This window comes from Temnothorax americanus, unplaced genomic scaffold (assembly GCF_048541705.1).
Source record: "Temnothorax americanus isolate GAGA-0224 unplaced genomic scaffold, ASM4854170v1 Scaffold1, whole genome shotgun sequence".
In the NCBI taxonomy this organism is placed as follows: Eukaryota; Metazoa; Arthropoda; class Insecta; order Hymenoptera; family Formicidae; genus Temnothorax; species Temnothorax americanus.
In genome coordinates this window covers 5326320-5352640 of record NW_027509230.1, presented here as the reverse complement: position 1 = coordinate 5352640, position 26321 = coordinate 5326320, and the positions used below count along the sequence as shown (strand labels likewise).

The window sequence follows — 26321 nt, the reverse complement described above, 5'->3', positions numbered from 1 at the left end:
TAACGAATGTGTGCCAGACCGGCGCTGTTCGAGGACACGCGGCCTCGGGGCCGATAGTTTTACTTTCTACGAGACGCTGTTCGGTGAAGAGCAAAAAAAAATAACAGGATGGGAGGGATACGGCAATTTTCGAGAGAGGAGAGAAAAGAGAGAAAGAGATCTGTCGAACGACCGAGATATTTGTCGCATTTTACGTCGGTGCGTGACACCGATTTCGTTCCTCCTGCGACCGAGCTGTCGAATCGAACACTTGTATCTTTCAGATCCGAGAACTTAGTCGAACCATATTGAGAACCGGATTTTGAACCAGACCCTCTAGCTAGACGTATAAATATAAAAAAAAAGAGCTGTAGTTGGCGGTCGCACGTTATTATACAGAGCTATACGTATAATCGATGAAATGATGAGGGTGATGGGTAGCTGTTGTCCCTCGTTCGCAAGGACAATGGACATCTGCTCCCTGGCACGTACCGCGCGTTTCCCGAAAGGCACGGCAGGTTCCCATGGTTGAGAGTCAGGTGTGCCTAACAGCGCAGACGTGAAAGCGCGAGCCCTGCAAAGAGCATATCAGACCGCATCTCTCTCTCTCTCTCTCTCTCTCTCTCTCTCTCTCTCTCTCTCTCTCTCTCTCTCTCTCTCTCTCTCTCTCTCTCTCTCTCTCTCTCTCTCTCTCTCTCTCTCTCTCCCCCTCTCTTCCTCTCTCTCTCTCTCCCTCTCCCTCTCTCTCTTTCTATTTCTGTGTTTATATACGTTTGTATATAACTGACTTTATACAAATCCCGTATTTAAGCAAATAGCATACACTTTTCAGGCTAACGATGCAGAACCGTTAAACCTCCTGCGTTGAAAACGTAGTTTTACAGTGACTAGTTCCTGTTAGAGTACACGGGATTATTTCGCGTTTATTGGCGAAATATATTTGTGCGGGTTGTTAATTTTACGTTCCATATTTGGTAGCCTCGAATTGGGAAAATGAAGAGGCTGTGTCGTAATCCGAGTCCAAATTAGGACTTCGCTCTGGCTCCGCTATGCTAACAGCTTCGACTCATTGTTACTTGGTAACAGTTCGATGTAATACTTTCGCATTAATAAAAACTTAAAAATTATAATTGTTTTATTTGCGAGAATTATAAAGTATAATCGGCTAAAAGAAGCGTAACGATTCTATTTGCTTAACTTAATAATTAAGAACTTAACTTACGCACTTTTATACAATTGTAGATACACAGATACAAATATGTTAATTTTGCCAGAATGAATAGTTTTGTTCGACCGTAAAGCCAGGTAGATTCTGGTTGTCCGTACTCGTCGAATTTATAATCGCCTAGATCGTATACCGAAGATATCAACCGTTATCTTAGTCTCTTCCAGATATACTCTCGACCAATGCTCTCAGCTTAAGTTTCCGTAGCTTGAGTTTACGCAGACGCATTCTCTCGTAAACAATAGCGAGATAATAGTACAATAACGTTTTACTTATTTATTTTTTAAACTTCTGTTGCACATTGAAAATTTTATCAATTACTAACACGTCGTGTTCAATATTCTTATTCTTTTTTTTTATCACCAGTCCCTCCGCCGAGCAACATTTTAAAATGTTTAAACTTAATTACATCCGTTCAATAGACGTGAGAGACAACTCTTAATGGAACAAATCTCGCGTGGAAGAGGAGATGCAGTGCAAATGCGATGCGAAAAAAAGAAACGAGGAATAGGAGGAAGAGAACGTGTAAACGGGTTCATTGTCCGATTACCTACCTGCGATGCTCTCCTCGCAGTTCATTTTGCTCCTTTTTTTTTATTCAAAAACGCGGAACACACATATGGGCGAGCGACAGATGTACATACGCGACGGCGACCGTTTTGTGGACGAGGGCTGACGTCACCCGACGACAAACCTTTCAAGGAAGTCCGAGGCTGTCTCGCGAAGCCTCCACCTTTCCCTTCCACGTTTCTCTCCTTTCTTTGCTCTTTTCTTACTCTATACCTACAGGGTGTTCCGTAGAAATTACCGTAGCCGATACCGTAGGATCTTTAAATTTCAGAGGTGTTTCTCTCGGTCTAATTTTCAGCATTATGAGCACTAACTATAAATAGGATATGCTAAAGGAAAAAGAAAGAAAGGAAAAAATAATAGTTATGCAGCTATTAGAACATGTAATTATTAACTGCGAAATGTATTATTTGTACATAGAAAAAATTATGTTATATTAACAGAATTAGTCTAATTGGAAACAATCTTGCTAATTCAATACGTCATGCTCTTGTTTTAATAAAATAAGTATTTATTTCATTAATACACTGTTCCTTAACTAGATTATTGCCAATTAGATCTCATACTGTTATTGCTGTTGATACAACATAATTTTTTCCGTGTACATATCTGCCTGTTTGAAACATCTTCCGATCATGTGCTATGATTTATGTTATAGTTAGTTAATAATTTTATTTGCAGCATACCCTCACGATGCGTCTATTCAAACGTTACACGGCTGATACGAGTCCGCAGCTCGTTTCGGCTGTGCCTATATCTCAAGACGTTGCGGCTGCGAATAATGCCGAAAGCAATACGTCTGAAAGATCGGAGAAGAAATCGATGGCGGACGACAGATTGGAAGGTATACTTCCAGTCAAAGAAGACACCGACACGCCGAAAGAACCGACGGACCCTTCTATCCTGACTCGTAAAGGTAGGACTGCAATAAGACACTCGTGACATCGCGGTAAAGTGCGCGTAAAACTTCTCGCAACATACCTATCCGTATTTGATATCGCTTCGTTCTTGTCTGTAATAAGCAGTAGCAAAGTTAAGGTTAATCTTGATTGACATCTTAAAATTGATTGCACCTTTGCCCCCCCCCTCCCCCCACTCGAAAGGAATCTCCACGTGGGGACGAAAAATGGGTCGACGATGGGATCAAATGAAGAGGTCGGACAGCTCCGAATTGCTTTCGGTGCCGCGACGGCGGCGACGGTGGAGCCCGCATCGGAAAAGCGGCTACGATGAAATCTCGAGCGAGAAAGAAAACGTAACATATAACAGTAGCTTAACTCGCGTTAGCTTCATGCTGAGCTAAGACGCGAATAAAACTTTCTTTTCGAGAAATATTACCATGAATAATCAACATTTTTTAGGGAAATAGCGAACTCCCGAAACCAAAGAGAATTCCCAGAGTAGAATCGTTGAGAAATCTCTTCAGAACCGGTGGCGATCATTCTCTTAACGGCAAGAATTCTACGAGAAGCGCGACGATCCAGGAGGAGGATGCAGTTGTCAATGTTAGCCATTGCCCGATGGGGAAGACCCTCAGCGAAGGAGCGATCAAGAAGCTCCCATTTCGAGGTATTTGCGCAGAGAATTTCGACGATCGCGAGGTCACTGAAATCAATCGAGAAATGTTCCGCCAAAAGAAATTGCAACTGAGTCGCAGCATACAGGATCTGCAGGAGCAACAGCGACTGTTGGATTACATACTCAAGAATCACGAGAGCCTGAAGCCGCGTCAGGGTGACGCGTCCGCGAGAGAAACGTTGGAGAACGTTGGAACGAGCGCGAGTCCGAAATCTTCGGGGGAGACGAAAAGTGAGACCCCGACGCGAACGCCTGATCATCAGTCTGCCGGTAACGCGACTGTCAACGAAGCTAAAGGAAATTCGTGTCCGCAAGGATTATCTGCCGGCTCGCTGACCGGTCTGGAAGATCTGCTGAGCAATCTGCGCATAGGTTGCGACGAAAGCGGTTACGATTCGGACAGCACGCGAGCCGGCGCGGACTCGCCGGACAGCGAAAAATCGGCGGTGCCTCCCTTGTTGAAGCCGCGCAGTTTCTCGATAACATCGGACGATTATCGCGGTATTGACTTATCTCTACTCGAGGGTTCGCAGAAAAAACACGCGAGTGCCGTGACCGAATCATGTTCGTCGGAAACGTGCGATTCGAAGATCGAGAAGGTCAACGCCGCCGATGCCGCTGTCGATGTCGCGGCGAACAATCCTTCCTTCAATGAGTCGACCGCAACCCAATCCACCGTGTTAATGTCGGAGGAGGACGACACGGACAGCTGCGACGAGGATACTTTTGCCGATTTTCCGGAATACCGACCGGATTTAACGAAAGTTTATTCTAAGACGGAAGCGGATTTCTTGCCAAAGTCTCGCGAGGCTCTAACGAAAGCAGCGACCGCGACATCCGTTCTGCTCGGTGAGGATTTAACGAAACTCCACGTGACAAACCGTAAAGATCTCGGCGTTACACCGCAATGTGACGATGCCGATGCGCGTGGCACCGATGATGTCAAAATAAAAGTCGATTCCGACGAGAGGAAACTTTGTGTAACGCCGGGAAGTCATGTTAACGTATCCCAGATGGCTAAATTTCAAAATTTACTGAAGGACAAGAAGTCTAAAAATCGAAAATGCTCAAGTCCAAGTGTACTGCACCTCTTGGACCACGCGGCGTCCCCGTGCAAGGACACTCCACCGGGTAACAAAATCCATTCCTTATCTGACGCGATAACTAATCCTTTACGATACTATAGCCCAAAGAGATCGCGTTCCACTCTAGAACTCGACACATTAGACGTGCCGAGAAACGCGGCGAAGAAGGTGTCCTCGGTTCCTATCGCTTCCATTATTAAGCCTGTCACTGCCGCTAACAAGATCCTGGTACGACGTGAATTGAAGACGATGAAGCTGACGGTGGGCCACGCGGCGGGTCTCGGTATTTCGGTCGAACGGTGCGAGGCGGCCAGGCCATTCTACGTGATCGCCAAGATGGATCCCAACGGCGAAGCGGCCAAGTCGAGGCAATTCCGCATCGGCGACGAGATCGTTCGTGTCTGCGGGCGTAGGATACGCGGCATGTCGATGGCGGAGGCGCGAAACGCCTTGCGGAGTTGCGTTGGCACGGTCGAGCTGCAAATCGCGAGAGAACCGATTCCGTCTTTCGGCGAAGAAATCGGCGACACGTGGGGCAACGCCTTGACGCGAACGCGAAGCGATCCCGACGCGTGGATCTCGAAGAACAAAAGACTCGAACTGTCAGTTCCGTCCGACGATACGTTATCTTCAACGAACGCTCGAATCCACCGCGCCGTTGACGACGCGACTGTTAGTTTCCAAAAGATGACGGGTATGAAGAAGTTCCAGGTCGTGAGGAAACGAAGCGCAGAGGCGCCCCCCGTTCGACGAGGGTCCAGCTTATCTATCGATCTCTTAACGATCATATTGGAAAAGGGCGCGCCGAAGAAATTGGGTTTTTCCATCGTCGGCGGCGTGGACAGCAATAAAGGACGCATGGGTATCTTTGTGAAGGATATTATGCTCGGTGGACAAGCTGCGGAAGAAGGTATCGAATTTTTTTTGCACCGAACCATTAGTGTGCCATAAGGTTTACCATAGAATGTAAAATTAATAAATTAAAATGCAAAACATATAAAAAAAGATACAACGTAAAATAATATAAAAGGGAAACAATGTCTGCAGCAGTTTACCTGTAATGTTAAAGGTACTCTGAGAGTGGGAGATGAAATATTAGCAATCAATGGCTCCTCGTTGGATGGACTGACGCACGCCAAGGCGTTACAGATGTTCAAGAGCGCCAAAGCTGGGAACTTGATACTTCACGTCGCCCGAAGAGATCCAACGCATAAACGGTTGTGTCACGCAAGCCATGCAGTTTAGATTAATATTTAATTATTAACACGGTTAGTTTTTGTGCTTTGCTCTATTAACGATCACTGACCCCATTTACAATCTTTCTTTGCCTCTTGCTTTTAGAGCGTCGTTAAATGATTGTAATTAATATCATATAAGTATATGAAATCTAACGAAAAAGTTTTCTATGTTGCAGATATGTCACACAATCAAAGTCATATGATTGCCTCGACAAATTAACGAAGTCTACCGACGAATAAAACTATTGCCATTATAGCGTTAATTATATTATTATTATTATATTGTTAATTTTGTTTCTAAAAAATATGATGAATTACTACGAGAAGTTACGAAATTTTCTATTAGATATAATTTCCTAAACCCTCTGGGTTTATTAAATAAAAAATTAACATCTAAACATTACAAAATTTACATTAAAAAAAATTGAACTATCGATATTTTACGTTCTAAATATTTCATGCATTTCGGTTAGCATCTTAACGTGCTTTCGATAATATTTTGTATGCTGAGGGAGATATATATGTATATAAATCATACACACATAATTGAACTCTAATTGTGATAGCCATCAATTACTTGCACTAACGGATAATATTCATATAACAATTCTTTTTTTCTAATAGATTTTTTGATAAATAAGAACATCTTGCATTATATATAATATGTATAATATTATATTTAAACTCTCTAAATAAGATCTCAGAGATAAGAGCAATCCGTATTTATTTACGCTTTCATATATCTCTTTCATACTCAAAATTAATCTATTCTGTTTCAAAAAAAAAAGGAGAAAGATAGAGATAAATTTTGCAGAATAATTATTAAATTATATCGCTATTGAAACATTTGCATTTCTTATTCCGAACATATCTATTTAGATATGAACGTTGTATTCTAACGTTAAAGAAATGTTAAGTAAAGTAATGAAGTAGAATTAGTTAACAATAACGGTATTGTGCAGCTTTATAGCCATGTCCTGTTAGATGTGGTACGCTAACAGCTTGGAATATGGTTTAACTTAACAGCATCGTGGGATTTAACAAATGTTTTTATTTGAAAATATATTCTTGTGTAAATCGACCTACACGAACATTAAAAAGCTAGTTAGTTGCGCCCGAAAGCACGAAAGTCATCAACTGCGTATTGCGTAATGTTACTACAGTAACTAGTAATTCTCGTTAAGTTATTTCGTTAAGAGACTGACATTACGAATGTCTACCTGCAAAATGCTGTGATATTGATTGTAGTCGCATCGGCTGATATTATATGAGTTGTATATTTAATAATAAATGTGATTTTGTTAAATAAAAGCATACTCTTGGCAAACTTTCTTCTTTCAATCTCAAATACTTTATACTCATCTTATAAAGTGCAGTATACTGATCTTTAAATTTTTATCTACACTTTGTTGGATCGAAGACGTATCAATGAAAAATTAGTTAAGCATCTATTTTAAAATTGATCAATTTTGTATCGATAAGAATGCCGTGAAATAAGATACAGCCGTCCGTATCACCTTTAAAACGATTATAAACGTATGAATCATTTTCTGCATGTTATAAATTACTTTTACAGATCTTCTCGTACTTACCGCGGCGAAAACCGTCATTGACAACGGAAACAGATTACCTGCTGTCAATTTGCACGGCACAACACTTCTGTAGAGAGTTATGATTAATAATGATTTTAATCTTGGTGAGAATTTGTACCATTCCGCTGCATATCTGAAAGAATATATTTTTTAAAATTAGTTTTTATTTAGATTTCCATCAACACACGTCATGCAAAACTCTAGAAAATATAAATTGAAAAATCTTTTAAGTAAAATCGTATGTAATAATATATCAGAAACTTTATATATATATATGTATATATATATATATATATATATATATATATATATATGTGTGTGTGTGTGTGTTTGAGTTTTGCCTAACATACTTTATGCATAACGCAATTAAGAAATATTTTGAATCATTGGTTCTATCTTAAAATACTGTAAAATCAATTTTTAGATTTCGAAACGTATTGGAAATGACGGAAAAATTTGTGAGAATATAAAATAATTATTACGCTCGATGGAATATATTTTGACTTTCGTCCATTACTTTCTGGCCGGAATAACACACGATCATCAATTGCAGCAACGCTCCCGCGATTATAAACAAAAATCTAATAATTTCTTCTAGTTGGTCTAACACATAGACGATCTATAATATATCAAAGTTATTATATATATCCACACGCCATCTGAAATATAATTATCATATTTTCACGAAATTTACGAATTGGCGATATTTTTAAATGTAATATATTAATGCTAATTATGAACGATATACATCCGTAATTATTTGATGCCTAATGCTTACTCGAACTCCAAGTAGACTGAAAACTGCAGCGATTAGTAATGAGAAGCTAATTCCGACAATTTTGTACGTGTCGTTTAATAGATCGATATATCTAATAACAACGATTTTAATTAATTACATGTTTTCGTTAGATTACTTTGATAATTGTATCTTCAGCGCAAAAATGATCTCGAAAGATCGCACGGAGTCCCTTACTCCAAAGCAAGTTGATGTTTTTTTAAGCATACGATGTATTCCCGATATATCATTTCCTCGCTGAACACTTTATACTCCACATTCGTACAATGTCCGACTTCGTTGACTTCATCGCCGTTATGCACATTCGATATCACATTCTCGATTTGTTGACTACAATACGAGTTTTGCGGTATTTTTACGATAAAAATACGTGGACGTATTTTCCCAGGTAGCACATATTAGTTTCATATACGTTTTTTGAACGTATACAATAGTTTCACAACCGTAAAGAACCATTAAGAAACGTTGGAACAAAAATGTTTTTGAAACCATGATTTAAGAAACGTATTTTTTTTTACGTTTCTACAGTTAACAAAAATACCTATTTGTTATATTTGTCATCGGACAAATCTGAGCTTAGAAAACTTCCAACAGTTGCAAAATAAACCTTCTGCTGAACGTGGCCATTGAAAGAACATTTATATGTGTGTTCCGTTTCGAAGAACTTCCTGAACTGGTGCACACATCAGTAATGCAATTAAGTTAGAGTGAGACAACTATATTTTGTTTCACTTTAACTTATTGCACGAATGTGCACCAGTTCAGGAATTTCTTCGAAAAAGAATAGACGTCATAGATAATATATGCATAAAGCTTCTAGAACATTCTCACGCATATCTCAAAGACGTCGTAAACACGTTCAAAAGACTTAAAGTAGGAATTTTAAATGTCTTTATCTTTATCATTAAAACAAAACGTTTCCATAATAGTCTTTTAAACGTTATTTTGTCGGAAAAGAAACGTTCCATCGAACGTTTTTCGAATGGACATTTTTACTCATGAGAAACGTTTTTAGAAATCGGTTATAAAACGTTTCGGATAAACACTCATAAAACATTTCTGAAACGTGTATGTGCTACCTGGGTTACTCCTCCGTACTTACCCAATAAGTTGGAATAAGCTGCATGCGTGCGCGGTACACACTATGTGCATGGTATCAACGGCCACCATAATGGTCATACCCACCGTGATCATAACAGAAGTGTACAAAAAGATCGGTACAAAATACTTATCTTGATCTATTCCGTACTCGCTATATATCGCAATGTGTCGCGGACGTGATTTATTAAGAGGTAGTACGATATCGAGAAGTATCGGCCCTAATGAGGGTATCGTTATAAACATCGACATCATGAAGTATATTAGTACTGCAAAATACATATTTTCCTTTCAATAATATTATTATGTGCACAAAATACGTTTGCCACTATTAATAACATAATTTATAATCTCTTTTTTCTTTCCGATATAATTCACTCACTCGAGTAAGACATTGTAAATATCTGCGATATATGAGAGTAACTTTTTAAAATTCGAACTTCCAAATCGCTCGTAAATACATTCCAATGATCTTCCATGATTTCGTATAAACGGCGAAACTAATCGTAAAGAAAAAAACATATGACTAAAGTGATTAAGTATACGATGTATATAAGAAGTTTATTTCAATGAATATTAACGAAGAAAATGAGAAAGTCTACAATTCGTAATTGATGTTTTGGATACTTACCTTGTCGCGATTCCAAAGCTGATTTAACAACTTTACAAGGAAAGCCGCCGTTATGACCATTTGATACAGACATTCAAAGATTATTTGCCCGCTGTGTCTATGTATGTACAATGTCAATATCTACCAGATAAATTATATTACGTTCTGCCAAATATATTACACAGGAAAAAGCAATATATATTTTGGCGTGATGGATATGTTTTAAAGGCTAATTGCACGTATTCGAAAATAAAAAAAGTAATCGTATTACCTCGAATGGCAAGTAACTTATTTCAAGTATGAAGCAGAACATTGATAACAAACGTTTCGTGAGCTTAGGTTGGGACGGCCAAAGACCCAAGCACGACATAAATATTCTATTGACATTGTACTCTCGAAGTATATTCACCAGCATGACTTTAGCTTCTGCTTATTTGAGAGCTGCGACGGAAATGAGAGGGAGCGCGACATGAGCCCCTCTGTATCGATCGATTTCGGCACGAATCGGAACACGATCGTAGAATTATAAAATTCTAAATTGCGGGATGTCACGCATCGTCACAGCGCGGATCACGTTGCTCGGATCTCGAAAATTAGATGCCGTTTGTCGTAAGACCGTAATTTCATATGCATATAATACCTCTTCGGACACCCGCACGCTGATGTCGCGTGACACGACAAATAGTCGAGAATACAAGAATGATATATCAATGAAGGGCGGTCTCTCTCCATGTCTTGAGAGAGACATCCTCGTTTTAAATTTATCAATAAATTATTTTTTATTTCTCTACATTTACTCGATCAAGCTGCAACATCAACAGGCGCAAGTTCAGTCGGTTTCAAATGCTCTACAAGTCTACGCGAAACGATACTTATATTTTTATAGTAATTTATATTTATTAATAATTAGCCAATGTTGCGTTACACGCACGTAATACAATGCCATACCAATGACATCGCAGCTTCATGCGTGTGTCATCTCTGTGCTCTGCCGTGGTCGCTTGATAACATCATTCAGTATCTGAACTATTTGTTGAACTATTTATAGACCCACGAATTACGCGAGGCAATCGCAGTTACTGCTCGACGGTGCACGTTCAAACATGCGTTTTCACGAAGATTCGCGAATCTGCGCTTTCGCGTCTCAAAGAGCAGTCTTCGCAAATAGCGTCCGACCGGCCACATTGGTCGTAAGCGATGGAAAAATCCAGGAAATATCATACGACACCGGTGAACACGTTGTACGATATTTATCACAGGTAAATCTCGCATAAATCGTTCGCGAGACAGAGGGGACGAAATGCAAATCGACACGCGCGTTTCAGAAATATCCCGGCATTCCGTTTAACGATTGCGGCTCGTTAGTGCTAATGCCTGGAATAATAGACTCCCACGTGCATGTAAATGAGCCCGGAAGAACCGAATGGGAAGGATTTCACACCGCCACACGTGCGGCCGCGGCTGGCGGCGTCACCACGATCGCGGATATGCCTTTGTAATAATCTATGTTCTCCTATTATACGTCTGAAATTACATCCAGACGTATACATATCTATCTCATGTTGTATAGGAATTCTATTCCGCCCACCACCACTTTGGATAATCTCAAAGCTAAAGCGAGGGAAGCGTACGCGAAAATATTTGTGGACGTTGCCTTCTGGGGCGGAGTGATACCAGGGAATCAGGTACGCACGTTTTCGCAAATTTTTAAATAAATATATTTAATACACATGAACATGTATAAAATTATCTTCGAAGAATAACGGGATACTAGCCTAAGGTTCTCATCTATCTTTGACTGGAAATTCGGATAAATTAATCTTTAAACGACAGAAATGCTGTGAAATAAGACATGCCTGCTCGTACCACCTTGAATCGAATACCAAAATGCGTAAGTCTTTTCCACAAATGCGTATAAATTAACGAAATCTCACACTTACCGCGGCATACGTCGACATTGATAACGGAAATAATTTACCTGCAGTCAAACTGCACGGTACAAAACTTCTGTAAAGAGTTATAATCAGCAGCGATTTTAATCTCGGTGAGAATAAATACCATTCCGCTGCGTATCTGAAAAAAAAAAATTAAGTTTTAAAATATAGGCGCGCGAGATTTCGATGAATTTTACTTTAAAATTATTCCGTCTTTTCTCACTTACGGACGAAAAACTATTAACAATTAAAACTCGATTTATTAAAATTATAAAATTGAATCTATTATCTGAAATATTGTTTTAACAAAATTATATTCTGAAAAGTGCACTATTTAAAAATATATTTAAGAATGTTGAATAATTATTACGCTCGATGGAATACATTCTGGCTTTCGTCCATTAATTTCTGACCGGAATAACACATGATCATCAGTTGTAATAACGCTCCCATAATTATAAACGTAAATCTAGCCATTTCTTCGAGCTGGTCTAATACATAGACAATCTATAATGCATTAAGAGTTTTCAGGAAATTTGCGTAATAATATAATAATTTCACTATTAGAATATCATTTTTCTGCATTTAATATATTTTATATAAAATTCAATAAGATTTATTTTATTCGGAATTCATTAAAAAAATACGCCTGTATTATTTATTTTTACTTTTCTATAATACATTTTGTTGAAAAGTAATTATTTAATTCTCACTCGAACTCCAATCAGACTTAAACTTGCACCAATCAACAGCAAGAAGAATACTGCAACCGTTTGATGCGTCGAATTCAATATATCGACAAACCTGTGAAACACAATGATAGATAACTTATTGCATTATATATATACAAAATATATAAGAACGACTCTCGAGAAAACTCGACTTACTTTAATGCGAGTTGATATTTTTTTAAGCACGTAACATATTTCCGATATATCACCTGCTCTTTCGACCATTCATGCTCTTTCGAACCACATTCGCATTTTCGCGTGTGTTGCGTCGACGTAATCTGTTCAATTTGCTCACTGCGAAATACTTGTGTGATTCTTACGAAGTATTTCTCAAAATGACCTATCGTATGCGCATTGCCTGCGATATACACTTACCCGATAATTGAGAATAAACTACATGCATGAGTGGTACACGTGAAATGCATTGTATCGGCACCCACCATCATTATGCTTATACCCACCACAATTATAGCAGTAGTGTAACAAAAAATCGGCACAAAGTACTCGTCCGTATCTACTCTAAATTCAACGTCGATCGCTAAGATTCGTGGACGCGACTCGTTGAGAGGCAACACGATATCTAGGAACGTCGGTGTCAACGGGATTATTACGAACATTGAACTTAAAAGGTACATCATAGCTGCAATTTCGTGAAAGACATGTTTTCCGCATTAATAATCTTAAACGCGTCTCATATTTCGTATAATTATCGTTATTCTCGCCGCTTATTCTAAAAATTGCGCAATACTATTGTGTACTCACTCGAGTAAAATATCGTAAATTTCCGCGATATGACGGAATAATTTTTCAGAACACGAACTTCTAATTCATTCGTGAATATATCCCAATGATCGTTCATGGCTTCGTATAAACGACGGAACTGTGGTCGCAACAGTAGAATATATCGATAAAAATTATATTGAGACAGTGGTTAAAGAGATGTAGGTGATGCACATATTGTTTAGAAAATATACCTTGTCGCGATTCCAAATCTCATTCCACAGCCTTACTATAAAGGCGGTCGATATGACAAATTGATAGCAACCTTCAAAAACCATTTGCGCATCGTCTCGATGATCGTACAACATTAAAATCTACGTACGTGTAACGTCAAGTTTTAAACCGAAACACATGTGGCAAGACAGTTATATTGTACAAAATTGATCTGAACATTGATCGATGCACATTACCTCGAACGGATAATAACTTATTTCAAATATAAGACAAAACATCGGTAACGAATTTCTCACGAGCTTACTTTGGAACGGCCAAAGACCTAAGCGTGACAATAATATTTTATTGACATTGTATTCTCGTAGAACATGCACCAACATGATATTTCGTTTCCCGTTTAACAGCTACGGTATACGAATGACGCGCGGTCGCGTGCTACATCGACTCCTTTGTTACGTCCATAATCTGTCAGAAATAATTCTGGAAAGTAAAAAATCGTCAGCGCAAAGTAGCTGTTTCCGCCATGACATCGTATTACTATATCAACTGACATTCTTCCTTTCTCATATTCCGAGTAGTGTTTATCGCATATTTTTTTCAGCATATCACATACTAGTATAATGATATCGCGTGACGCGGTAAAGACGCGCGAGTAATAACGCGAGAGTGAGAACGCACATCCTATGCCCTGTCTCATTGTTTTATTGATCAGATGCCTTCTTTTACGCTCACAGTTGTTAGCACGAATTGCGACCGTTAGAATCGCAAATGTGGTGGTAAATGTGGATTTTAAAGTGCTTTTTGATAAGCAAAATTGAAACAGTTTCCTATTAACACGAACGACAATCACTCAAAGATTATGCAAAGATTTTTAAGCAAGATTAAAAAAGAAGTAGGACACGCCTGCTCGCACCACCTTGAATAAAATATAGATGTATATGCATATAAGTTGTTTTATGTGCATCGCAAATGTAAAAATTCAAAATCCCATACTTACTGAACCAGCGGTCATCATTGATAAAAGAATTATGTTACCAGCTGTTAAACCGCAAGGTATATAAAACTTCTATGAAGACTTATAATCATCAGCGATTTTAATCTCGGTGAAAATGTATACCACTCCACAGCACATATCTGTGTAAATATAGTTTATATAAAATTTAAGAATTCGTTCATATATAAGAATTTCATGAATAATTACATACATCCGATTAAAAAATTAAACATTAAACAATTAAGTGTGAGCTCGACCGCTATGTGAATAATACAAATAAATAGAAATATGGCTGGGCTACCCTGGCTAGGGTGATATTTTTCAATATCAGCAATAAATCCTTTGTAGCGATTTTAAAGATACTTATTAAAGCACATCACTGTTATATTAAAATAATTATCAAATTAATTATATATGATTGTATATACTATTCTAGCTTCAGCTTGAGACTGCGTTATAGTTCATGATATGAAGAAGTAAAAATTTTGCACTAAGATTCTGCTATAAGAAAAGATATCAGACTCTATCGATTTTGAAATATAATTAATTTATAAACAAAATATTAAAAATTCTCTCTCTCTCTCTCACTCTCTCTCTCTTTTGAACGGAAAATATCATATATTTTTTAAAATGTGCATAAAATATATATGTGACAATTAACATTTTGCGTCTGGAATTGCTAATACCACCAGCATTAATGATAAATATTATGACACACACACACACACGAGCGCGCGCGCGCGCGCAATCATCAACTCAAATAGAGAAATTCTTACATTTGGTAGAACACATTTTGACTTTCATTTAACAACTGCTGACCAAGATAACATAAAACCATGAGCTGCAGTAACATGCCTATGATTACAATGCTAAATCTGATTACTTCTTCTAATTGATTTAATTCATATACCATCTACAGTACATAAAATGCATTGCATTATATAATGTATTTTTTAATATTTGTTAAAATTTTTTAATATTTATTATTAGAGCAATGTTAATTTTTTTCTCTCTGCAAAAAGTAAATAATGCCTATAATATTTACTTGCATTCCAGCCAGACTGATGACTGCAGCAACAGATAATAACGAGATTAATGCCATTATGTACACAAAATAACACTACGTGACGCTCTAACAATGTCATGCACAATTCATTATTTATTCTTAAGAATTGTGACGTGACATAGTCACGTCCCCTGTCCAGACGGTAGCTCGACCGAGGGGAACGTCCGGGGTGTCGCCTCCGCCGAAGCGGGGCTGGGCGACAGCGTTCAGAATTCAGACCCTAGTGGGTCTGTCAAACTCAACCAGGCAGGCGCCCGAAGGGTTAATAGTAGGTGAGTCTTAGATTCGATTTCCAAGACTCTCTCATTTTTATTTTAGATAGGTATTGATTTCAGAAAAGATTGATTGAAAATTAATGATTATGAATAAAGGAGGAAATGAATGATAATCTGTTTTGAGAATCCATATTTCATTTACATATTTCATTTACCTACATTATTAGCATGAAATGTGTCAGTGAATAAATGTAGATGCAATCGATTTTAAAGTGTTTTTTGTGTTTAAGCGAAATCTAAGGTGTTCCCAATCGGAACACTTGACCAAATTATAACACAATCGTTCAAACTTAATTCTGGTAGAATTAAGAAAGAACTACAAAATGTATGGAGCTACTTAATCTTTAAGTGATAACAATGTCGTGAAGTAGGATATGCCCGTCCGTACCACCTTAAATCAAATACAGATGTGAGCATAAATTGTCTTCTGTATATCACAAATAAAAATTGAAGATTTTTCGTACTTACTGCAGCATAAGTCGCCATTGACAATGAAAATATGTTACCAGCTGTTAAACCACACGGTATAAAGCTTCTGTAAAGAGTTATAATCAAGAGCGATTTTAATCTTGGTGAGAATTTATACCAATTTGCAGCATACCTGTAAATATAAATTTAAGAATTCGTTCACATAATATTTTTGTCAGTAATTATATCTAATAAAGAAATTGAAATTGTTTTCTTCTGGAACAGAAGCAAGTAAGTATTGCAAATTATAAATTAAATTTTCAAGGAAAAATTTGTTGTATAAAATGGGTATTTAAAATATAATGCTATATTTATATATTAACATATATATATTTTATTCACAATATTAAACACGAAAATTTTATATTATTGTTCTACCATAAAAAAAATTAAACCCGTGGTTTATGTCAGTTTTAAAATATAATAGATAATTTGTAAGATATTTATAAAGAGATTATTAAGTATCTTTTTCAACGAGAAATATTACATATTTCTCCAAATTTTACAATATGTGTAAAAATATATACAACGATCACAACACTCTACGGGAATTGTAATTACCTGCATTTACCTAGTAAACTTTTGGCTCAAAGTATCAAAATAAAAAAATTCTTACGCTCGATAGAACACATTCTGACTTTCGTCCATTAGTTTTTGACCAGAATAACATAGGATCAAAAGCTGCATCAACATGCCTATGATTACAAGGCCAAATCTCATTACTTCTTCTAACTGATTTAATACATATACGATCTACAATAACATATAGAAATATAGCACAGAATTATATATATATATATATATATATATATATATATAGGTATGTGAAAGATTTTGATAATATAATGTTATTTTTTTTTTCTTTTCTCTATAAAAAATACATGTAAATGCTTACTCGAACTCCAACCAGACTTATAATCGCACCAGTCATCAATAGCATAATTAATGCCACTGTTCGATACTTCGAATTCAGTACGTCGACAAACCTATATAATGAAACGATAATATTATAGATAATATATTTTTGCAAATTGTAGAAAGATCGAAAGAAATTCTTTACTCTAAAGCGAGTTGGTACTTTCTTAAACATATGACATATTCCTGGTATGTCACTTGCTCGCTTAATTTGTCGATGCCCAGTTCTGATATTATCTTCTCTAATTGCTGACTGTGAAATATAATTTTTATGACGCTTTTTTACCTTTTGCGATAAAATTATAAGAAGAAAATTATTTTTGTGCATACCTAATGATCGAGAATAAACTGCAAGCGTGAACGGTACAGGTGACATGCATAGTATCGATGCCAACCATGATAATTGTACCTGTCACGATTATACTCATGTTATAACAGAAAATCGGTACGAAATACTTGTCCTTATCTATTCTCCATTCTATAGAAACCGCGAAGAATCGCGGCCGTGATTCATTAAGGGGCCGTATGATATCGAGTAATATCGGTGTTAATGGAACCATTAAAAATATTGCTATCATGGAGAACATTATTACTGCAATTTTATGAAAGATATATTTTTGGTATATGTATGTATATATATTTGTATTTAATTAATATATAATTAGACAATTAGTATATAATTAGGAAGATTGAAATTGATTCTTTGTTAATTATACAGATATTTTATCGATAGAATTGTATCGTCAACAAAAATGTTTTACGAAGTTTTATTTCATAATAAATATCGCTAATCTATATCCTTTGCAATTACTCACTCGAGTAAAATATTGTAAATTTTCGAGACATGAGAGAATAATCTTTAAGAACGCGCATTTCAAATTCACTCGTAAATGTACTCCAATGTTTCTCCATGGCTTCACATAATTGTCGAGTCTGACAAAAGAAAAAGAAAAAAAATCTTATTGTAATAATAATTAAAAAATATAAATAAGCGAGTGATTTTTATTACGAGTAACATATACCTTGTCGTGGTTCCAAAAGTCATTAGTTAACTTTGCGACAAAAGTGGTTAATAAGACAATTTGAGAGCAACACTCGAAAACCAATCGTGAGTTTTCCCAATGATCATACAACATTATTATCTAAGTGTAACATTAATTATATAACTCCATGAGGTATGTTATATGTCAAAAAATATTTAGAATTAACATTTTTAAAATATTAATCGTATTCGTGCAAATAAAACTGTGTTAATAACGTATTACCACCAAGGGATAGCAAGTCATTTGAAGCACAAGATAGGATATCGGTAACAAACTTCTTGCGAGTTCATTTTGAAACGGCCAGAGACCCAAATATGACAATAATATCTTATTGAGATTATGCTCTCGTAAAACATGCGCCAGCATGATATCCTACTTTCCGTTTGAGTGCTACGATAGAACTGACATGTGCTGCACGTGTGCCGTCAATCCTTTGTCAAATCCAAATTTCCAGAGATATAAAATTACGGGTTGTCAACAACACCGTTCAGCACGAAGTAGCTATTTCTTCAAAAATGAGAGAATAATAGCTTATAGAAATTAGACCGCGGCAACGTGTGTATATACCAGGTAGCGTTTACAACATATCTTTTTCATAGCGCTTATATATACAAAATGATGGTATCGCATAACGCAGTAAAGATGCTATGCGAGTAATAATAGTGAAAATGACAACACACACACACACAGACATCGCGTGCTTGTCTCATCGTTTTATTGATCAATTTCACTTTTCGCTTACAATTTTTAGCGTGAGCACCTTCTAGTAAGCGCAGGTGCAATCGATTTTAAGTGCTTAAGTGGAGTCTACATATAGAGTTGGTTACTCGGCAGTTTCACAACACGATCCATAAAGATCTAACAATATGAGATAAACGTAATACAAAATAACTATTTTTTGAATGATAAAAATGTCGTAAAGTAAGATAAGGCCGCCCGTACCACCTTTAATCATATACAGATGCACAAATTATTTTATATACATTGCAATATCAATTTGTAAATTTTCTTTCTTACCGTAGCGTAAGTCATCATTGACAATGGTACCATGTTGCCTGCTGTTAAACCAGAGGGGACAATACTTCTATAAAGAGTTATAATTAACAGCGACTTCAGTCTCGGTGAGAATTTATACCATTTCACAGCGTACCTGAATACATATACGACAGAATAAATATACGAATTTATTCACGTAAGAGAGAGAGAAAATTTTCTAAAAAAAATTTTTATTTCAATAAAATATTAAAATTATTTGTATATCTTTTTTTTTTATTTAATGCAGACAAGTAAACATTATAAATCGCGATCTAACTTTTGAAAGCAAAGTAAAATTTATTATTTTTTAAACAAATCTTATTTATATTGATTGACATTACAAAAAATATTGTATGATTATAATTGCAAAAAAAATTAAAAGTTGTTTTATAAATCTTAGAAGAATATATAAGAGAAACTTATATAATTTGAAATAGATTATTTCCAGGACATATAATTATTACATGGCATATATTTCACATATATATGAAAGTAATTGAAATAAAATTATTCTTACGCTTGATAGAATACATTCTGACTTTCGTCCATTAGCTTTTGACCAGAATAACAAATAATCATGAGTTGTACTAACATGCCAATAATTATAAAACCAAATCTCGCTACTTCTTTCAATTGATCTAATATGTAAACGACCTATAATAAATCAATATTGTTATATTGTGTAAAATATAAATATCTGTGTGAAATATAATGTGATCTTCAAAATAATATATAATATATACATATATAATTTCGATTAAGACTCTTATTATAAATGACAGCATTAACATTTCAAAGGAAAGCAACTATGACTTAATGACATCAATAAAATAGCGGATAATTGGAAACATTCTTTACGAAGAACCTTTATTTTTTGTCGAAGTATTTACATTTTTCGATCATACTCTTATATTACATTATAAAACTCATAACGTATATGTGTCATGTTTTATATGTAACACATATAAATAATTATATAAAACTTACTCGAATTCCAACCAGACTTATAGTTATACCATTCAACAATAATAGAAATAATGCAATGACTTGATATATTGAATTTAATATATTGACAAACCTATGAGAAAACAGTAGTATATATTATATTTTGATGTAGGTTAATGTTGTGTAAAGGACAATGATTGTAAAGATTATTCGGAAAAACTTACTCTAAAGCAAGCTGATATTTTTTCAAGCATATTATATATTGCTGATATATTTCTTTTTCGCTCGACAATTCAAATTTCTCGTTCAAGCAACGTTCATATTTGCTAACTTGTTTTGCGATATCCAACTTTGATAGTACCTCCTCGAATTGCTGACTGTGAAGTAGAACGATCCCATTTGTATTTCACAAGATTTTAAGATTAAGTATCGTGTAAATGTACGCACCTGATGATGGAGAATAAACCGCAAGCATGTGCAGTGCAAACGACGTAAATAGAATCGACACCAACCATGATAATCACGCCCAACACTATTATACTGATATTGTAGCAAAAAATCGGTGTATAGTATTTCTCTTGATCTATCCTCAATTCTACAGCGACCGCGAAAAGTCGTGGACGTGATTCATTAAGAGGCCATATAATGTCGAGGAAAACCGGTGTTAATGGGATTAATATAAATACCGTTACCATAGAGTACATCATCACTATGAAATTATGAGAAGCATGTTCTTATGTGTCTGTTAATTTCTGGATAAAAATTATATGTACATGCACGGAAAACTCGCTTCGCGTGCGGAATTTCTTTATTAAATGCTTATACATGTATTAGAATGAAATTACTAGCTAAATTACTCGTATCTATAGTCATTCGTATATTTATTTTGCAACATGACATACTCACACGCGTAAAATATTGTAAATTTCCGTGATATGGTGGAATAATTTTTAAGAATTTGAAGTTCCGATTCAGTTTTAAATATATTCCAATGGTTGTCCATAGTCTCGTATAAACTTTGAATCTGACCATTGCAACAATAATTACGAAAATAATTAAAGACGAATCGAAAGAAGGATCTTATTAAAATGTCACTTGGAAAGCAAGATTGTTTTGTAAATTTAGGGCCTGAGCAGAATAGCTGACTTATAATTTTAAGACGTTTTATGATTTAAATCTTTCTTTTTAGTAACGCACAATATTATATCTTGTGTCTCAAGTCTTACAAATATTGACACTTCGTACACACGTTTAAGACTTGAGGCACAAGAAGTATATTGTGCGTTACTAAAAACAAAGATTTAAACATTTAAAGCACAAAACATTGTCTTAAAATTATAAGTCAACTATTCTGCTCAGGTCCTTACCTTATCGTGATTCAACAACTCGTTCAACAGTTTTGCGACAAAGGTAGTCAACAAAACAAGTTGAGAACCGCAGTCGAAAAGCAATCGGGTATCCTTCCAATGATCATATATCATCAATACCTGAGCGCAGTATTGACACAATAGCGGTCCGTAAAATATGTTATGCAACAAAAAATTTGTATTTAGCGTAACAATATTTCTCAAATGCTAATCGAACTTGCAGATTAAAATGTATTAACCGATACACGTTACCTCGAGCGGGTAGTAACTTATTTCAATCGCGAGATAGCAAATCGGTATCAGACTTCTCGCGAGATTACTTTGAAACGGCCAGAGACCTAAGCACGACAAAAATATTTTATTGATACTGTGCTCTCGCTGGATATGCGCCAGCATGACTCGGCATCTATTTCACGCTTGAAAGTTGCGGCACAAATAATAAACGCTCGTCGATTTTTACTATAATTTTGCTACGCAAGTCGAGGCATAAGTTCAAACTTGCAAAATGTCAGAAATTGTTGGCGGATACCAATTACTCTTGCCAATGTAAAAAGATACCTGTTCTATAGGCTAGTCTCGGATTACTATAGTCATTATCTGAGAAATAGCATTTCGGGAATATCTTTCCTACCGCAACATTTACGTGCGTTGTATAGTAACATTGCATGACGCGACGTGGCAAAGTCTATCGGCTCGACAGGTAGTAATTGAGAGTCGCCTGAAAATATGATAAAACTGTAACAGACAGGAAGCGTTCTGGGCTCTAGTCTTCCCATGACTGACTCTCCCTATTATCTCTTGCAATTTTTATAGCACGAGTTGCGATCGTTGATAGACGCAGGTGTAGTCGGTTTTAAGTGCTTCTTGTGCCCGAGCGGAGTCGACGAATTTCCACATGTCTCCGTGGACGATGTGAGGGAAACTCTTTTGAAACTGCTGCCTACGAAGACCGTGCTGGCGGTATACCTATTACATCACGCATTGCGTTTACATTTTTCGTTAAATCTATTCGCGACGACTAATCGCAAATGTATTTGCAGTTTCACGCAGAATACGAGCGAAATGAAAAAACGAATCGACCAACCGGTACGTACGAGTAATATTTTCTTCGTCTTTTCGCGGCATCGAATTTTTTTGTATCGCAAACTTTCAGGCAATCCAGAATTGTACGACACTTTCTTGCGTGCTCGTCCTGATCTCATGGAACTCGATGCCGTAAAATTAATTTGTGATTGGTGTATAAAATATAAGTAAGTCGGAGAAAGAGAAAGAGACTTGGCCGTTCGTTTCGATATTTTGTATAAAAATAATGTTACATAAAACTTTCAAGCTTTCGATGCCACATAGTGCATTTGTCAAGCGCGGAATGTTTGACATTAGTAAATGATACGAAGGCTCGTGGTGCACCTTTAACCGTGGAAACGTGTTATCACTATCTGACCCTAGCAGCGGAAGAGATACCGGCAGGTTCCACTGAATTCAAGTGTTGCCCGCCGATCAGGGGAAAGAGTAATCGAGTAATTAGACAAATCTTTCCTTTGCCTGTAACCAGCTAAGTCCTTCCTATTTAACAATTTCAATCGTAATGTATCTTTGCTTCGATAATCGGAATTCAGATATTCCGAAACAAAATTCGAAAAAATTCGCTATTTTAATCGAACAAATTTTTCAAGCTTTTAAGTGACTTCGGCATTTAATATCGCGAGACGAATTTATTCTTACAGTAAGTCGATTTTCAATCTTATATGATATATTAACAGGAACAATTGTGGCATGGTGTTAAAAGCGGAACAATAGATATGATCGTTTCGGATCACTCTCCCTGCGTGCCAGAATTGAAAACTCGCGGAAATTTTCTGACTGCTTGGGGTGGAATCTCCTCATTGCAATTCGGTATATATTTATATAAAATTTATCAGAGAACACACAGAGAGCATGAGAACATTGTAGGAAAGAAAGAGAAAGAGAAAGTGAGATAGATACGAATTTTTCTTCAAAAATACAAATAGGATTACCGCTGGTATGGACAGCCGCGAGAATGAGAAGTATACCACTTTCCGATGTCTCGAAGCTATTAAGCAGTCAGCCCGCAAGGTTGTGCGGTCTCGAAGACCGTAAAGGTGATTTATCAGTTGGAATGGACGCGGATTTCGTTATTTGGAATCCCGAAGAATCTATTAAGGTCAGTTCTGCTGTATATTGTAGATATTAATTTGAAAAGTAGAGAGCATTCCACATAAGTATCATTAGAAAACGTATCGTATTTTCGCAGATCGAGACAGGTGACATTCACCACAAGAACAAAGTAAGTAAATGTGGCATGTAAGCTGCCGATTTAAAATATAAAAAACATGACGATTCTTCACGAAAGGTCTCGCTAAAAATATTTAACTTTACAGCTGACTCCGTACGAAGGAAAGGTCCTATTTGGAAAAGTAATTGCAACCGTCCTTAGGGGACGATTTGTTTTCAAAGAAGGAAAAATTTGCGATAAACCTGCGGGGAGATTATTGTTAAATGCAAATATCTTGCAAACGATATAGAAACCCGATAAACACTCTATTTTATTCCGTAGCTCACGAATCTATTATTCCTTCGTTTCCGTTTTAATATGAATTGTCAATAGTAAAGAAAGATAAGACAAATAATAAATTATGAAGAATACTTGTTCACATTATTAACTCTTGTTTTATATTATTAAAAGTAAGTCAAACTCTTTTTCTTCGTATCCTCTAAACAGCCGAAAGTTGGTATTTACAGGCACACAAATGTTGCTCGTCCAGTATTAGAAATAGCCGACGGTGATGTTGCGAAACAATTTCAAAACTCAAGAAAGAAACATATATTCATAAAAGTGAAACTCTTCGGCCGATACAGGTATAACAGCAAATCTTGTCTGTGTCGTATATTGGTCAATGGGGCACCGATATTCATAGCAGGTCGCACGACGTTCCTCGAGAACGTACCGAGTGAAATGGCCCGAAGATTTACGTCGTCGATTTTTCGCGACAACTGTTCCTAAGCATTTACTCTAGTTTGATTTGCATAAACAATGAAACGTGTTCGATGTAATATCCAAAATGTTATTATAAATCTATCCTTGCAAAAAGATACATTGAATTATACAAACAAAATATTAAACGTAAGAATATTTCTATGTCGTCTTTATCTGATATCCGCGTATGACATAAGTATATAAAAATACAAGTGAAAATATTTATGTCTATAACTATATTTTTTTACTTGTATAATTTTCACTTTCTTTCTCTCTATATCTTTGTTTCTTTTTTATCTTTTGTATGTTTCTTCATAATTTTTCCTTTAAGACTTTTTTCCATTCTTCGAAATACATAACGTGTAACAAATATTCGTATAGTTTGAAGCTTGGACGGTGAGTCTTCCTTGAGGAAGATGGGAGTGGCATTCACCGCTCTTCTGCCACCACGCATCTGCGGTATAAAAGCAACCCGCGTTGCAGCGCGCTTAGTTTCGTTTCGGAGTGGCCCGCGATTGTGAAACGCATTTTCAACGTGAGTACCACACTCCACATAGTAAAAAACCCCATGTTGTTTCCTTGTTTAGAAAAAATGCGAACTTCATTTTCGACCAAATTTTGTGTATATGTAGTATTTCATTGCTACTCAATTATAGTTCTCTATCTATTTTTTACCTTTTAAGCTTTATTGCGCTTAAAGTGCAAACCACACGTTTTATGAGAAAAAAAAAAAATAAGCGTACAAAATTTTATAACGTGTCACATCTTTCTCTCTCTTCACTAATATTCACATTTCTTATAACTCCAAATTCAAGTCAGAAATATTAATGTTGATATCGCGCAATATAAACCATGCCTATAAATTTCTATAAAAATGATATTTTTATCGCGGAATATCCGTTGTTATATCGGGTCACAAGTTTTGATTTTGCGCAACGAAATTCTCCGTAAACGTTGTTCCATTTTCGCGACCTCGACCATTAAGGAGAGATCGGACCAACGCTCTTCGAACATCACTTTCGATACACACAAAACTCTCGCCAACAACTGGCATCTCGTTCCTCCGCATTTTACACGATGACAATCTTATGTTCACGTAATATTTAAATTGCTTCATAATTTTTGTCCCGAGCGTGACGCGAAGCTGATGAATTATGCATAGAATTGCGAAACTCTCTGCAAGAGATCATATATATATATATCATATAGTTTCTTTGAAGTCTTCATCCTATACTTGCATATATTTCGAAGCCTTTGAATTTTATGTTTTTTAACCGTTCATCAAGTAAATGCTGTTTAATAATCTTCTCTCTTATTTCTCTCCAGATGGGATTTTACACCGTAGTTCTAGCCACGTTGCTTCTAGTGGGCGTGATTACGGCGTACCCACAGAAAGACGGGCAAATCTTTAGCAATGAGGCGATACGGCAAGCTCAGAACACCTATCTTATCCCCAAGGATGCGACCATACAAAAGGTCCAAGAGGGCATCGAACTGGCCGCTTACGAATCAATCCCCGGAGACCAGAGGATCAATCTCTTCGAGATCCTGGGCGAACACGTGCCACCCGAAGTGGTGAACAATCTTCAGACCCAGATCGATCAAATAGGTCGAAATTAAATTCTCTCCTCTTGCATTGCCGTTGTCATCTGTCGTCATCGTTGTGTAAAAAATAATCGTATTCTAAGTGCCTTTGTAGAAAAGTATTTATGAACAGCTGTTTCCTTCGCTTTTGTATCTTGCTTTTATGTTTGACAAAATTCTTTTTATGATGTAGAAAGAATTTTTTATACTTTTCATAAATAAATGTATGAGAAAATAGCTTGTA

General features: G+C 36.3%; 6 protein-coding genes across 15 annotated transcripts in view; 3 read left to right on the top strand and 3 right to left on the bottom strand.

The window, feature by feature from the left end:
• The window catches only part of LOC143897126 (uncharacterized), an 86005-nt gene extending 79016 nt beyond the window's left edge, over positions 1-6989 (top strand). For 3 of the 4 annotated variants that reach the window (XM_077405488.1, XM_077405510.1, XM_077405503.1), the window contains exons 2-6: positions 2456-2690; positions 2878-3029; positions 3136-5347; positions 5507-5654; positions 5852-6989. In XM_077405488.1, the coding sequence (XP_077261614.1) occupies positions 2456-2690; positions 2878-3029; positions 3136-5347; positions 5507-5654; positions 5852-5915 (2811 nt within the window). In that variant the 3' untranslated portion in view covers positions 5916-6989. Of the gene's footprint in view, positions 1-2455; positions 2691-2877; positions 3030-3135; positions 5348-5506; positions 5706-5851 lie in introns of all 4 variants that reach the window. The other variant, XM_077405497.1, reaches the window with a different exon arrangement.
• The window catches only part of LOC143897192 (odorant receptor Or2), a 27878-nt gene extending 17671 nt beyond the window's left edge, over positions 1-10207 (bottom strand). Inside the window, exons 1-9 of one of the 2 annotated variants that reach the window (XM_077405634.1) lie at positions 10043-10207; positions 9793-9912; positions 9544-9661; positions 9166-9430; positions 8241-8393; positions 8046-8136; positions 7750-7886; positions 7268-7400; positions 6983-7192 (exon numbers count right to left, since the gene is read on the bottom strand). In XM_077405634.1, the coding sequence (XP_077261760.1) occupies positions 7139-7192; positions 7268-7400; positions 7750-7886; positions 8046-8136; positions 8241-8393; positions 9166-9430; positions 9544-9661; positions 9793-9912; positions 10043-10186 (1215 nt within the window). In that variant the 5' untranslated portion in view covers positions 10187-10207 and the 3' untranslated portion in view covers positions 6983-7138. Of the gene's footprint in view, positions 1-6982; positions 7193-7267; positions 7401-7749; positions 7887-8045; positions 8137-8240; positions 8394-9165; positions 9431-9543; positions 9662-9792; positions 9913-10042 lie in introns of those variants that run through there. The other variant, XM_077405643.1, reaches the window with a different exon arrangement.
• LOC143897222 (allantoinase-like) lies at positions 8651-24990 on the top strand. 6 transcript variants are annotated; one of them, XM_077405710.1, is made up of 12 exons: positions 9121-9280; positions 10820-11030; positions 11097-11266; positions 11342-11456; positions 22312-22458; positions 22539-22584; positions 22652-22748; positions 22829-23015; positions 23259-23391; positions 23508-23680; positions 23771-23803; positions 23898-24175. In XM_077405710.1, exons 2-12 carry the CDS (start codon positions 10875-10877, stop codon positions 24039-24041), a joined length of 1401 nt encoding a protein of 466 aa, XP_077261836.1. In that variant the 5' UTR covers positions 9121-9280; positions 10820-10874; the 3' UTR covers positions 24042-24175. The 6 variants fall into 6 exon arrangements, with proteins under 6 accessions (XP_077261826.1, XP_077261820.1, XP_077261812.1 ...); XM_077405700.1 differs by lacking the exon at positions 23898-24175 and adding an exon at positions 24875-24990 and having other exon boundaries at positions 8651-9280; positions 22312-22748; positions 23749-23803; XM_077405694.1 differs by having other exon boundaries at positions 8651-9280; positions 22312-22748; positions 23749-23803; positions 23898-24038.
• Positions 11501-14824, bottom strand: LOC143897271 (odorant receptor 63a-like). The gene is made up of 9 exons (XM_077405793.1): positions 13627-14824; positions 13411-13530; positions 13199-13316; positions 12812-13076; positions 12593-12730; positions 12419-12509; positions 12076-12212; positions 11712-11844; positions 11501-11640 (listed from the first exon to the last, which is right to left on the bottom strand). The coding sequence occupies exons 1-9, from the start codon at positions 13768-13770 to the stop codon at positions 11587-11589; spliced, it is 1200 nt and encodes a 399-aa protein (XP_077261919.1). The 5' UTR covers positions 13771-14824; the 3' UTR covers positions 11501-11586.
• Positions 15465-22355, bottom strand: LOC143897206 (uncharacterized). Its single transcript, XM_077405656.1, has 15 exons — positions 21751-22355; positions 21499-21618; positions 21038-21155; positions 20579-20840; positions 20356-20508; positions 20174-20264; positions 19704-19840; positions 19169-19301; positions 17924-18041; positions 17439-17700; positions 17254-17361; positions 17089-17179; positions 16810-16946; positions 16194-16326; positions 15465-16116 (listed from the first exon to the last, which is right to left on the bottom strand). The coding sequence occupies exons 1-15, from the start codon at positions 21892-21894 to the stop codon at positions 16063-16065; spliced, it is 2061 nt and encodes a 686-aa protein (XP_077261782.1). The 5' UTR covers positions 21895-22355; the 3' UTR covers positions 15465-16062.
• On the top strand, positions 24895-26321 carry LOC143897358 (uncharacterized). Its single transcript, XM_077405971.1, has 2 exons — positions 24895-25028; positions 25820-26321. The coding sequence occupies exon 2, from the start codon at positions 25820-25822 to the stop codon at positions 26111-26113; it is 294 nt and encodes a 97-aa protein (XP_077262097.1). The 5' UTR covers positions 24895-25028; the 3' UTR covers positions 26114-26321.

Bases quoted from the DNA above. Each gene is read 5' to 3' on its own strand.
- LOC143897206 (XM_077405656.1), bottom strand. From the start codon at position 21,894: ATGCTGGCGCATATCCAGCGAGAGCACAGTATCAATAAAATATTTTTG. The intron at 20,509-20,578 runs GTGCGTACATTT...TCTACTTCACAG, and splicing joins GGTTTATTCTCCATCATCAG to TCAGCAATTCGAGGAGGTAC. The intron at 20,265-20,355 runs GTAAGTTTTTCC...GTTTTCTCATAG, and splicing joins AAATATCAGCTTGCTTTAGA to GTTTGTCAATATATTAAATT.
- LOC143897271 (XM_077405793.1), bottom strand. From the start codon at position 13,770: ATGTTGGTGCATGTTCTACGAGAATACAATGTCAATAAAATATTATTG. The intron at 13,077-13,198 runs GTGAGTACACAA...ACGAAATTGCAG, and splicing joins ATTTACGATATTTTACTCGA to CTATGATGTACCTTTTAAGT. The intron at 12,731-12,811 runs GTAAGTGTATAT...AGTATTTCGCAG, and splicing joins AGTTTATTCTCAATTATCGG to TGAGCAAATTGAACAGATTA.
- LOC143897358 (XM_077405971.1), top strand. From the start codon at position 25,820: ATGGGATTTTACACCGTAGTTCTAGCCACGTTGCTTCTAGTGGGCGTG.
- LOC143897222 (XM_077405686.1), top strand. From the start codon at position 10,875: ATGCGTTTTCACGAAGATTCGCGAATCTGCGCTTTCGCGTCTCAAAGA. The intron at 11,031-11,096 runs GTAAATCTCGCA...CGCGCGTTTCAG, and splicing joins TTGTACGATATTTATCACAG to AAATATCCCGGCATTCCGTT. The intron at 11,267-11,341 runs GTAATAATCTAT...CATGTTGTATAG, and splicing joins ACGATCGCGGATATGCCTTT to GAATTCTATTCCGCCCACCA.